At 42.3% G+C, this 12532-nt stretch overlaps 1 protein-coding gene across 7 annotated transcripts in view; it reads right to left on the bottom strand.

Annotated features, from left to right (window-relative positions):
• Positions 1–12532, bottom strand: part of LOC100470690 (zinc finger protein 791) — a 37004-nt gene that overhangs the window by 3793 nt on the left and 20679 nt on the right. For 3 of the 7 annotated variants that reach the window (XM_034657834.1, XM_034657835.1, XM_011227209.3), the window contains 2 exons: positions 431–557; positions 188–248 (listed from right to left, as the gene is read on the bottom strand). In XM_034657834.1, the coding sequence (XP_034513725.1) occupies positions 188–248; positions 431–557 (188 nt within the window). Of the gene's footprint in view, positions 1–187; positions 249–430; positions 643–12532 lie in introns of all 7 variants that reach the window. The other 4 variants (XM_034657837.1, XM_034657836.1, XM_019801543.2 and 1 more) reach the window with 3 other exon arrangements.

The raw sequence follows: 12532 nt of genomic DNA, 5'->3' as shown, positions 1-12532 counted from the left end.
CAATATTTCCAAATGAACTATTTTGCAAACAGTGAAGATTTGTCACATTTAAGAAAACACTTTTGGTGAAAATTTTCTAGAAGAAAATACATCTGAAGCTGGGCTGTCTTGTGTCTGCTTGCTTTTCAATTTTCATAACATACAAAGATTTCCTCGGACATTGCTTTCCACTGTGAATGCAACTCACCTTAGTTTTCTTCCCTGGTTTTTGTACTGATCTTCAATGCTATGGTCTTTCCATTTTTTCCCTACAATGAAACCCAGAAAAAAGCAATAAATTATAGAAGAATTATTACATTACAAGTCCATGATGAGCTCTGACCATGCCTGATTTACCAAAGTATTCCTTTTCCCCATTCCAAATCAAGGAACACTGATGGTCAAGAAATACTTGTCCTCTGACAAGGTGAAGGTAAGGTGTCATCCTTACCTATTGAGGCCAGGTTCCTCAAGGTTTCCTGCATCACATCTCTGTAGAGTTTCTTCTGTGAAGGATCCAGCAGAGCCCATTCCTCCAGGGTAAAGTTTACAGCCACATCCTCAAAGGCCACTGGGTCCTAAAACATCCCACATATGTGCAGAGGAGGATGGATGAGACGGCACTAGGAATCTATAGTCAATTCATATGAAGTTCACATGATTCTGTAAACTCAAAATGTTCTATGACTTGGTCATCAGAATTCTCACTCTCTATACGTAATCATTTCCTCATAAATTTAGGAGTATCATGAACACAAGAAAATTATTTCTACTTTTTTACTATGTTCACTTCAAGTCTCATTGCTCTCTAATGGTAGAGTCCCAAGCGCGTTAGAGAATGAGAGAAATGATACGCAAACGAAAGAAACATTTCCATTTTAAGACCATCAAATCCTTGTGAGGAAAAAACTCAGCTCCTTCCTTATTACCTTCCACCATATCAGGCAGCACTCCATGAAGCACAGGATCACATCCACATGAAGTTTTAATGAATAAAAACACAGTGAAACATTGGGAGCTTTTCCTTCTATTTCCATTGCCAAACACGTAAGGCCAGAAGGCCCAAAGGAATCCATTTTATAATCAGGACCAGCTAGCCATCCATATTGTCCTGAAGTGCTCCAGGCCATTAGTAGTAGTCATATGCAGCCGGCTGAATGAAAACATCTGGTAGACAGTATTAATTGTAACCTCTCTATAAAAAATTTGTCAGAAATTCAGTTACTCCTTTCTATCTGTCCCATTTCATGGGGCTAGGGAGTTATTCAGAAATTACAGCTCAGGTATAAAAAAGGCGGCACCACAACTTAGAACTACACAAAATCCCTATACTCATGGGCCTCAGAGCTGCTTCTCAACAGTTTTTAGCATACATACGCACATCTACTGGGATGATAAGATGCTAGAAGAGCTTTTCGTGGCAGAACCATAACAGTGTACCTTAGGCCTTGCTGAGCTTGAGGAACTGGATAAAAATTGCAATTTTCAAGGAAGTTCATTTGAGAGCCACAAGGGTTTGGTGATGAATGCACCCACTGTCATAAAGCACACAAAGGGTTCAGCATGTTTTCCTCTAAAAGAACATAAAACTTCCCTTCTCCAGTTTCAGGAGGCAGTGATTTTCAACCAGCGGCCTAGAGGCTGCCCTTCCATTTCTCTCACTTCTTTGCCCTCACGTGGGGCACCGGAGTACGACTGCCTAACCTCTGGGCATAGATATCCCTCAGCTAATTCATTCTCCTAAATGCTGGCCTCTGAAAAAGATCATTACCCCACTGATGTCCACATGCAGCTGATAGAGAAAAGGCTCCCACAGAGTCATTTGGATGGCAGGATTTGCCCATTTGGTTAAGAAAACAGAATAGGAAACCCAGACTTCTTGGTAGATCCACGGAGTAAAATGAGCTCCCTGCGTTGGCTCTAATGCCTTTTTCTACGGCGGGCCTGCAGCCCCTGCTCCTAACGGTGTCCTACTACCTAGTGTGCAGAAGAGGGTAAACGCTACTAGCAGGCTCGAGACTGCTGATCCTTACGAATGCCTGCTCACAGTATTTGTCCTTCGCTGGTATCTGGGAGCCAAGATGTAGGAGGGACCCCACCAACCCGATGAGAGCGACTCAGTGTGCCTAAACTGTATATGCAAAGAATAGGGTATACCTCAAACTCTAGTTTTCGTTCTGAGAGTCTGAACTTTCGTTATGCACAGCAGAGGGTGCCTATGTGACCTAGGCACTGAGTCTCTACATGGGCTTCCCAGGAAGGCAATATTTTACATGTGTTGTCACAACTTGTTACTTGGGGAACTGAACCCATCCTATGGATTATAATAGGAAATAATATCTCCTTGAAGCTTGTATCTGGTTTCCTCCAGAACAAATTCACTTATATATATTTTTAAACTTTTTTATTTTTAAGTAATCTCTACACCCAATGTGGGACTCAAACTCATGACCTGGGATTAAGAGGCACATGCTCTTCCAACTGAGCCAGCCAGCCGCCCCCCACTCCAGAAGAAATGTAATTAAATACTAAATAAGACTAATGACTGATATTAATGATTCTAATAGAAAAAAGATTTAAATCTTAAAAAATATTTTATTTATTTATTTATTTGACGGGGGGTGTGGAGAGTGCATGCACAAGCAGGGGAACAGCAGGCAAAGGGAGAGGGAGAAGCAGGCTCCCCGCTGAGCAGGGAGCCTGATGTGGGTCTTGATCCCAGGACCCTGGGAGGTCCTGGGATCATGGCCTGAGCCGAAGGCAGATGCTTAACCAACTGAGCCACCTAGGCACCCAAAAAGATTTAAATTTTTATTGAGTTTCAAAGGAGAATGAAAAAAGTGAAAATATGGTACACGTTCTTAGAAATAACTCCATTTCCCAAATGTTTCCTTTCCCAAATTGTATTTTTATAAAATCCCATCAATCCCCAAAACAGACTTTTCAGGGGTCAACAAAAACTATTCCTCCAAACCTAATATGAGGAACAAATGCCAAAAAACAAAACAAAACAAAAAACCCAACCAAACTGGTCAAGGTCTTCCAGAGAACAAAGGGGCGGCTTGCCTAATCTACATCAAAGATTTTCAAACTATAGCATTCCAGACAGCATAGTATTAGCAGAGAGAAAGACCATGGGAAGGGAAAAGTGTCTTCCATGGGCCAGCATTAAATACCAAAGTTGGCCAAGGACAGATCAGGCATTGTAGAGGAGTGGCAGACATCAGAAATCCTTTCAACACATGGGGCAAAGGCAAACTGGAAAAATGCATTGTATGCACTTTTATTCCATGGAAAATAGCCAGTTCGTTGTAGATTTAAATGTGAAAGATAAAACCAGGACACCTGTGGAAGGCATACATAAATGCTTCATTGATCCAAAAATAGGGGGAATTTTCTCATATGAGGGAAAGAGTGACCTGAAACAAGAAACTGAGCAATTCATAATCAAACTGAGGAAATTAAAAAACAAGGTAGAAGAAAATATCTGTAATAACACGTAATATTAAAGACTTAGGGGGCGCCTGGGCAGCTCAGTTGGTTGGCTGTCTGCCTTCGGCTCAGGTCATGATCCCAGGATCCTGGGATCAAGCCCCATGTCAGGCTCCTTGCTCAGTGGGGACTCTGCTTTTCCCTCTGCCTGCTGCTCCCCCTGCTCATGCTCTGTCAAATGGATAAAATCTTAAAAAAAAAAAAACCACCTTAAAAAAAGTGTGCAGAGTAAGACTGAACATACAGTTTAAAAATTAGAAAATAATCAAAACATATTTAACAGAAGATGAAAGACCACATATGAAATAAATGTCCATCTGGGGGCACCTCGGTGGTACAGTGGGCTAAGTGTCTGACTCTTGGTTTTGGCTCAGGTAGAGATCTCGGGGTCGTGGGATTGAGCCCTGTACAGTGCAGAGTTTGCTTGGGATTCTCCCTCCAGCTTGTGCCATCTCTCTCTAAATAAATCTTAAAAAAAAAAAGTCCATCTGCTAAGTAATAATAATAAAAAAAGACCAAGCATATTATATTTCATACTGATTAGGACAAAAATTAGTCAATTTAATAATGCCATGTGTTGATGACCAGTCAACAAATACATAAATATGCATGAATGGAGGAAACCACCAACTGATATGCTCCATTGCCATTTCTTGTCAATTTGAACTCAATCACGATCTACAATTTTTCTCCAATGTCCAGAGAATTTATTGTGTATTTGCACTGGGAGTCTGATACAAGAATGAAAGCTGTATTTTTAAAAATTTTTATTATTTATTTGATACACAGAGAAAGCACAAGTAGAGGGAGCAGGAGAGGGAAAAGCAGGCTCCCCACTGAGCAGGGAGCCTGACCTGTGGGGCTCGATCCCAGGAGCCCGGGGATCATGACCTGAGCTGAAGGCAGACGCTTAACCAACTGAGCCACCCAGGTGCCCCAGAGGCTGTATTTTTAACGAGAGTAAAAATTAAATTTGAAAAAGCCCAAATACAGTAACCATAGCAATGGATGAATAACTTGGATGGCCCGCAGCCTCAAGATACAAGCATTTATGAAACACACTGTTGCAAAGAACCAACCAAAACACATTTTAAATGTAATTTCATTATTATTCATTCATTCATTCGGATTTTTATTTATATGACAAAGAGAGCGAGAGAGCACAAGCAGGGTAAACAGTAGAGGAAGAGGAAGAAGCAGGCTCTCTGCCAAGCAGGAAGCCTGACAAGGGGCTCGATCCCAAGACCCCAGGGACCATGACCTAAGCCGAAGGCAGACATCCAACTATCTGAGCTACCCAGGTGCCCCTATACTCATTTATTTAAAGGTAAAACTAAAAGAATACCATTTAGTGGGGGAAAAAAAAGATGGTAAGGGTTATGAATAAAGACTCAGTCAGAGGGGCGCCTGGGTGGCACAGCGGTTAAGCGTCTGCCTTCGGCTCAGGGCGTGATCCCAGCGTTATGGGATAGCCCCACATCAGGCTCCTCCGCTATGAAGCCTGCTTCTTCCTCTCCCACTCCCCCTGCTTGTGTGTGTTCCCTCTCTCGCTGGCTGTCTCTATCTCTGTCGAATAAATAAATAAAATCTTAAAAAAAAAAAAAAGACTCAGTCAGAGGTCATACATGGTGCAGGATGGAGACAAGCCAGGTCAGGAACCTCAGGAGACAGACAACTGCCCAATGCCCACTTACAAATCTCGATGATTACAAAGATGTTTATACTGTTATCACCATAAAATCTTCTTATAAAGCATATGTATATCAGTTTCTGAATGTATTTGATGATACAAATTTAAGGAACTAAGTTTGAGGAAGTATGCAATTTTTATTTTTTGTCCTGTAATGTGGAAATCTGAATTCTAGTACACAGATTTCGGCACAAAAACTTGTAACAAGTGTTTATTTTGAGAGAATTGGTTACGTACCTCTGAAAAACAAAGGGTGACATGTACTGGTATGGAAAGATGTGAAGGATTTATCAATTGAATAATTAAGTAAAATGCACTGCAATATATACACCAGGTTACCTTTTCTGTAACTCTCACAGTTACCTGCACAGGAAGGTGGACTCCCATCCAAGATGTGAGTCCGATGTCCTGACGGAAAACACACACGTAAAGAGGGCATGAAAAGGTTTCTTCCATAATGCAAGTGTCCAGGGAGGGCAGGAAAGGGCAGGCCTCTCAAGCAGGTGGGAAATGCCTTGAGAGAGCAAGGAAAGGGCTGGTTGGGTTTTTTAACTGAGGTTTGGGAGTGGGTTAGGGTGAGACCTCGGGTACAGGGGCAGGGCCTTCAGTGAACTGAATACCTTGCCAGTGCCGAAGCAGTGAATAGCCAGGCTGTCTCATCCCCTGGTGCAGAGGTGGAGTGCAACGGGAGGAAAGGAGGGATGAAGATTTAAAGCTCAGCAGACAAACATCAAAAAACATCAGAGACTCCTGGTTTCTGGTCAGACATATAAGGAGTTTAGATGCTGGCATTCCTGTACTCATAAGAAAAAAACCCCACTGAAATCAACAACTCTTCTTAGATCCATCAGAGAACTGAGGTCACAGGGAAACTACTGTTTCCAAAATCAGAGAGACAGAAAAGTAGCCATTTAAAAATATGTCCAGAATATTCTGTTTGTAAGAAGGCCTGTTCTCTCAAAATCTATTTTACGAGAGCACGATTGGGATTTTCTTGGAGCCTGACTGACCTGAGGAGGTGGAGGACAGAAAAACACTTGTGACAGTGACAGGATTTTTCCTTCCTAAGTATGTGGTGTTTCCTCTAACACCACTGATCCAACTCTGATTCACCCATTATGTGTCCAGTCGTTCAAGTCAATATTAACACTACCCAGACTTAGCGTCAGATTTGCAGATGGAGCACTCCCTACAACAAAGCTGCCCCACTTCAGATGCCAGCCATTAACAGGGTGCCTTGTCTACTGACATTTCCAGCCAGCTGCCTACAAATCCAGAGATGCCTTTGAAACCCCCTGAGGTATGGTAATTTGTTAAAACAATTCTGAGAACTCAAGAAAGCAACTGACTTACAGTTATTGGTTTATGACAAGAGATACAACTTAGGAACAGTCCAATGGAAGAGATACATAGGGAAAAGAATGGGAGCAGGGGTGAGGGGGCAGGAACATTTGGAGCTTCCATGTTCTCTCCGCACAAGCTGTCTCTCACCTCCCCCCACCTCCAGCATCTTCATGTGTTCACAAACCTGGAAGTTCTCGAAATACCATTTGTAAGGGTTTTGAAAGAAGTTTCATTATGTAGGCAGAAGTGATTAACTCAAGGCATTTGGTGATTAACTTAATCTCCAACCACTCTTCCCTCTCCAGAGGCTGGAAATTGGGGCTGAAAGTTCTAAACCTCCCATCAAGGCCTGGTGTTTCTGGTGTCCAATCCCCATCCTGAAGCTATGTAGGAGCCCACCAAGAAACGCCTCATTAGAATAAAACACGCTCTATCACCCTTATCAGGAAATTCCAAGGGCTTTAGGAGATCTTTGCTAGGAAGCACACTCAAAGACCAAATGTCTTCCTTGTATTTCCCCTGGATGGCTCAGTTGGTTAAGCACCCAACTCTTGATTTCAGCTCAGGTCATGGTCTCAGGGTTGTGAGATTGAGCCCTGTGCTGGGCTCCGTGCTGGGCGTGGAGCCTGCTTGGGATTCTTTCTCTCTCTCCCTCTGTTCTTCCCCCAACCCCCTCCCCCAACTCTGGCTCTCTCTTAAAAAAAAAAGTCTCCAAGGAGACATAGCAAACCATGCTGCTTATGTGAATAATGTGGCAAAATACATGAGGGAAAATGGATAGAACAGGACAAGGAGAAACAGATGAATCCACTATTACAGTTGAACACTTCAACATCCCTCTATTAGTAATTAGATCCAGCAGGAAGAAAATCAGAAAAGTCACAGTTTAATTGAACAGTGCCATCACTGGATTTAATTGAAAACTGTGGGATACTTTATCAAAGAGAATATATATTCTTCTCAAGTTCACATGGAAAATTCATGAAGACTACAACCGTGTGATTTATAAGAAATATACATTTGATCATTCAGATGACCAAATATATTTTGCATACATATTTGGTCTTTTTCCATAGTTCCTGCCTCACAAACTACCCAAAACCTTGGAGTTTTCTAAGTGTTGGAAGTGATAAAATGGCTGGTGCTATGTTATTGCGATGACTTTTGGAAAGCACCTAAGGAAGGGGTCTGGTTGCCAAAGGAGCCAACCATGTGATCAGAAAGTTATAACTTTCAGTCCTACCCCCTGATCTCCAGGGAGGGGAGGTAATCCAGGGGCCGGAGGTTGAATCAATGGCCAATCATACCTATGTAACGCAATCTCCATAGAAACCTAAAAGAGTGGGGTTGGAGAGCTTCCAGGTTGGAGGGTACAGGGAGGTGCTGGGATAGTGGTGCATCCAGGGGACATGGAAGCTCTGAGCCCTTTCGCCATGCCTCACCTTACCCCTCTTCCATCTGGCCGTTCCTGAGTTATATCTTTTTATAATAAGTGGCAACCTCATAAGCACAATGTTTCACTGAGTTTGTGAGCTGCTCCAGCAAATTAGTATTAATCAAACTAGAGCCAAGGAGGAGATTGTGGGCACCTCTGATTTATCACCAGTCAGAAGAATAGGTAACAACCTGGACTTGTGACTGCCATGCTGAGTTGAAGGGGGTTGACAGAAATTCTAATTTGTAGGTCAGAGGCACAGGTAACAGCCTGGGCTTGTAGCTGGCACCTGAAGTGAGTCTTGTAGGACTGAGACCTCAACCTTTGGAATCTGATGCTATCTCTAGGAATCAAAGCTAATATAAGGAGACAAGAAAAAGAAATAAAAGGCATACAGAATGGGAAGCAGAAAATAAAACTCTCTTTGTCACATATGAAATGACTAACTAAGGAGCAAATGTCAAATAATCCACAATAACAAGGAAAGTCCTTTGAACTAGTAAAAGAGTAGAGTGAGACTGAAGGATAAATGGTTAATATAGCAAAAGCAAAAATTATGCTTTCCTATATATCCAAACAAATATAGTCAACTGATCTTTGACAAAAGGCAAAGGCAATGCAATACGGAAAACAGTCTTTTCAACTAAAAGTGCCAGGAAAAGTAGAATCCACGTTAAAAAAAATCTAGACACAGAGCTTACACCTTTTACAAAAATTAACTCAAAACGGACTCACAGATCTTATTAAAAAAACTCCCAGGAGATAACATAGGAGAAAATCTAGGTGATCTGGGGTTTGGTAATTATTTTTTAGATAGAACACCAAAATCAGGATCTATGAAAGAAAAAAAATAGTGAGTTTGGATTCATTAAAATGAAAACCTGCTCTGTGAAAGTTAAGAGATGGAAAACAGAAGCCACAGACTGGGAGAAAATCTTTCTGAAACACTTCTCTGATAAAGGGCTAGTATCTGAAATGTCCAAAGAACTCTTAAAATTCAACAATAAGACAAGCAACACAATTAAAAATGGCCAAAAGATCCTAACACACACCTCACCCAAGAAGATAGACGATAATTAAGCAAAACATGCTCAACACCATGTCATTAGAAATTGCGATAACAGAATGAGGTACAGCCAGACATTTATTACAATAGCTAAAATTCAAGACATTGAGAAAAAAATACCAAATAATAGTGAAGCTGTGGGGCAACAGGAGTCTTCATTCATTGCTGACCTTGGAAGATGGGCAGTTCTTAACTGGTTTTTAACCATACTATCCAGCAATCACCATCCTTCCTATTACCTCAAATGAGTTGTAAACTCATAAAAAAAACTTCATAAAGAAATCTACACATGAATGTTTACAGGAGCTTTATTCATGATTGCCAAGACTTACAGGTAACTATCTTCCAACAGGTGAGTGGAAAAATAATCAGTGGAACCTCCATATGATGGAATATTATTCAGTGACAACAGGAAATGAGGTATCAAGCCAAAAAGACATGGAATAACCTCAAAATCATATTGCTAAGTGAACGCAGAGACGACAAGGCTACATACTCTATGACTCCAAGCATAGCTCCAGAAAGCACAAAGCTATGAGACAGTAAACAAGCTACAGTTGCCAGGGATTTGGGGATGGGACGACGGGGAATGTTTAGGGAAGTGAAAGTATACTACATGATACAGAAATGATAGACACACATCATTTTATGTGGCCAAAGCCCAGAGACTGTATCACACAAAATCTAGCTATTATAAACCAAGAACTTTACTACATCAATATTGGCTCATTGAATATAACAACGGTAGCACAGTGATGCAAAATACAAACAACAGGGCAAACTATACGAAGGCAGGGGGGTTATGTGGGAACTCTCTGTACTTTTTCTTTTTAAAATTTTATTTATTCATTTGAGAGAGGGGGAGAGCGTGTGTACACACAAGTGGGGGAGGGGCAGAGGCAGAGAGAGAAGCAGAAACTCGGATGAGCAGGGAGGCCCATGAGGGGCTCAATCCCAGGACCCCGGGATCATGACCTGAGCTGAAGGCAGACACTTAACTGACTGAGCCACCCAGGTGCCTGCTCTCTGTAGTTTTTTTTTTTTTTCTTTTTAAAGATTTTATTTATTTATTTGACAGAGATAGAGACAGCCAGCGAGAGAGGGAACACAAGCAGGGGGAGTGGGAGAGGAAGAAGCAGGCTCATAGAGGAGGAGCCTGATGTGTGGCTCGATCCCACAACGCCGGGATCACGCCCTGAGCCGAAGGCAGACGCTTAACTGCTGTGCCACCCAGGCGCCCCTCTCTGTAGTTTCTGATTAAGTTTTCTGTAAACCTAAAACTGCTGTGAAGAAGTCTATCAGGAAAAAAAAAAAAGATGAAGACAGACGCATTAATAATCATCCCTGATGACTGACGACTGAAAGAGCCATTGTTCATTCGATTGATTTGAATGTATTTCAATAACCTATTATGGTACCCTATGAGGCCTAAACCTGAGACGTGGGAGAACAGAAATTTCCACTGAATGCCTTCTTGAGGGCCCAGCACTGTATGTTCTGAGAAGTGAAATGAGTGCCTTCATCGCTCTCAGTAGTGTCTGGAACTCTGATGTGGAAAGGGGTGTCCAAGCAAGGACTTACATTGAGACCGCAGTATACGTGGAGACAAACCTTACCTTGATTTATATGCTGGAGATATCTGTGAGGGGAGAGAGTCCCAGAATTCTTTAACCATGATGGAGCGTCTCTTAGACAATCATCCAAGAGTCTATAAACATAGCTGAAGCCATTGCTGGTCAGTGCTCAGACAACTGACTGACAGCATACAGTTTGGGGCCTAGGGCCAATTCTTTCATCAGAAGCCTATGGACAACTTAAGGCCATCACAGGCAACCCCAGGAGGCATGAGAAGAGGTCAATGAAGCTTCTATTGTGAAACAGTGTCAGAGGACACTTACAGGTGTGCCTGCTGTGTGGCAGTTTGACCAGAGTCCAGAGCCTTCCCATTTTGTTGCAGGGGTTCCTATTCAGGGTGGGCCATTTTCCAAGTAACAGCATCAATGGGCTCAAGTAAAATTTTAAGCAAGGAATGTGTTGCCTCCAACACCAAAAGAATCTAGACAGTGCTGTGGCTGCTGAGAGGGAAAATAGTTACTTCTTCACCATGTCAAGGAGGGAATGGGCTCCAGATTACCAAATAATTTTTAAGAATTTTTTAAAAAAGATTTTATTTCTTTGAGAGACAGAGTACAAGCAGGAAGATGGGCAAAGGCAGAGGAAGAGGGACAAGCAGACCTTCCCCTGAGCAGGGAGCCCAGTGCAGGGCTTGATTCCAGGACCCAGAGATCATGACCTGAGCCAAAGTCAGATACTTCACTGAGCCACCCAGGTGCCCCAATTTTTAAGAATTTAAACAAGGTGCCAGGGCCTCACATCATATATACGGTAATGGCCTATCCCCTTTTTATGGGCTCTTTAAAAAAATTTTTTTAAATTCATTTAAGAGAGAGAAACAGAGACAGCACAAACAGGGGAAGAGGCAGAGGGAGAGGGAGAAGCAGACTCCCTGTTGAGCTGGGAGCCCAATGCAGGGCTTGATCCCAGGACCTGGAGATCACGACCTGAGCTGAAGGCAGACACCCAACCAGCTGAGCCACCCAGGTGCCCCTTTATGAGCTCTTTTTATTTAAAAAAAATTTTTTTTAAAGATTTTATTTATTTATTTATTTGTTTATTTATTTATTTATTTATTTATTTATTTATTTGTAAGAGAGAGCGAGCACAAGCAGGGGGAGCAGGAGAGGGAGAACCAGGCTCCCTGCTGAGCAAGGAGCCCAATGTGGGACTTGATCCCAGGACCTGGGATCATGACCTAAGCCGAAGGCAGTCGCTTAATTGACTGAGCGACCCAGGCGCCCCATGAGCTCTTTTTACCAAAATTTTTATGTCCCAAATATCCTCAACGGAGAATGTCATCAGTGCAACGTCATACCTGTGCTCCTGGAGCAAGGTGGATGCAGTTCAGATCCTACCTGCAGAGACTGTGTGCACTGGCTGTGGTGTGGACGCTCCCTGCAGGTCACCAGGAAAAGGTGGATCATGTCACTTCAGAGGTAAAGGCCAACTGCACCTGATAGGCTGGTGAAATAGGCACTGAACAAAACAGACTTGGTCAAATCTGTGACGGCAGGATACTTATCTGCTGTTGAATGGATGGAGTCAGTAATTTCGCATACTGGTGGGGACTGGGAGTCGGGATTTATTTTGGTGCAAACACAGCCTCAAGGTTGCAGTAATCCACTCTGAGGTGTCATTCATTCTTCCCAGATTTAAAGAAAAGGCCAAACAAGGCTATTAAAAGGAGAACCAGAGGGAATCACCACTTCTTCATTAAAAAGGTGGTTTTCAACCAGTGGTTTTGATTCCTTGAAGGCCCCGTTTAATTTACATTGGGTCAGATTAAGTAATTTAACTGGAGGTGGTCCAGTAAGGTCGGTGGGGTCCCACTGTGTTAGTATAATTTGGAAGTGGCAAAAACAAAATTTAAAAATTTGTTAAAGGTTTTTCTTTTTTTTAAGATTTTATT

The sequence above is a fragment of the Ailuropoda melanoleuca genome, chromosome 4 (genome assembly GCF_002007445.2).
Source record: "Ailuropoda melanoleuca isolate Jingjing chromosome 4, ASM200744v2, whole genome shotgun sequence".
NCBI classification, from domain to species: Eukaryota; Metazoa; Chordata; class Mammalia; order Carnivora; family Ursidae; genus Ailuropoda; species Ailuropoda melanoleuca.
This window is presented reverse-complemented; position numbering and strand designations above follow the sequence as displayed.